At 39.8% G+C, this 1,254-nt stretch overlaps 1 protein-coding gene across 1 annotated transcript in view; it reads left to right on the forward strand.

The window, feature by feature from the left end:
* Positions 1-544: 544 nt before the first annotated feature.
* LOC101851793 overlaps positions 545-1,254 on the forward strand; it is a gene marked incomplete at its 5' end in the record, with an annotated part of 227,333 nt that continues 226,623 nt past the window's right edge. Inside the window, 1 exon segment of the mRNA XM_005093404.3 lies at positions 545-706. Coding sequence (XP_005093461.1) covers positions 571-706 — 136 coding nt within the window.

Below are 1,254 nucleotides of genomic sequence, written 5' to 3' on the forward strand. Positions count from 1 at the left end.
TAGTAGTAGTAGTAGTAGTAGTAGTAGTAGTAGTAGTAGTAGTAGTAGTAGTATCCGGATAATACTATTAGTATCAGCATACATTTATTTTTTGTATCTTTATTGTCATTATCATTGTTATTATTGTGATGTATTCAAACCCCCTCCCCAAAAAAAAACAGCTACTGTTGCTATTTTTTCGTATATATAGGGTAGGCCACAATTGTTTTAAAAACTGTTGGTCACTATTTCTTAAAAGGATTTTGTTCGTATTACCCTTTTCTTACATTATTATTGCATTATATCGCCTTTTCCTGGAATCACATTTGTCATCATCTTTCCTTTGCAGTTACGTTTGTCTCAAATCGTCTTTCTCTTACGTCACATTTCTTTGACATCTACCTCTATCTCATATCAGTTTCCCCCAACATTTACCTTTATCTCATATCACCTTTCCCTGACATTCATACACCTCTATCTCACATCATTTTTCTAAGACATTCACCTTTGCCTCACATCACCTCCCACGAAAATTTACCTTCATACCCTCTTCTTCTCTCCCCAGGTGCCCTTGTCTAGTGCTGAGTGAACATGCTTGAGTTTAGGATGCCGCTCGTGAGTACCTCCGACTCACGGCAGGACTGTCGCCTGCTGGTCTTACTGCTCACTCTCACCTTGGATTACCTTGACCTTGCGTCCGCCAGCTCGTCATGGGAACATCTTTCTCGTGAGTACAACAAACCCTTACACTTTACACGCTCAAAGTCACACGCTAAATCCTGTGTATACAAAGACATACGCTTGATAATATTATGAGCTTTCATACATTTCTGTAACATGACGAAAGATAAAAATACCCCTTTACAAAGTATGCATGTACAGATTTGTGCATCACGAAATAGTAAACATACAAACACATTGTGCATAATTATACAAGCACCTAAGCACGTATACAATAACATTATAATGTACACTGCACACAAACTAGCACCTCCCACCCCTTTTCAGACGCTTATAAATACCCGTATACTCAAAAATACTAGCTCTAAGATAAACAAAAGGAGAAAAGGAATGAAATGGACATAAAGAGAGAGAGTGTATGTACGAGAAACAGAGAGAGAAGGGGGGAGAGAGAGAGAGAGGGGGGGAGAGAGAGAGAAAGAGAGAGAGAGCGAGGGAGGAGAGACAGAGACAGAGACAGAGAGAGAAAGGGAGAGAGAGAAAGAGAGAGAGAGAGCGAGCGAAAGAGAGAGAAAGAGAGAGAGAGAGAGAGAA

The sequence above is a fragment of the Aplysia californica genome, unplaced genomic scaffold, assembly GCF_000002075.1.
Source record: "Aplysia californica isolate F4 #8 unplaced genomic scaffold, AplCal3.0 scaffold00063, whole genome shotgun sequence".
NCBI lineage: Eukaryota > Metazoa > Mollusca > Gastropoda > Aplysiida > Aplysiidae > Aplysia > Aplysia californica.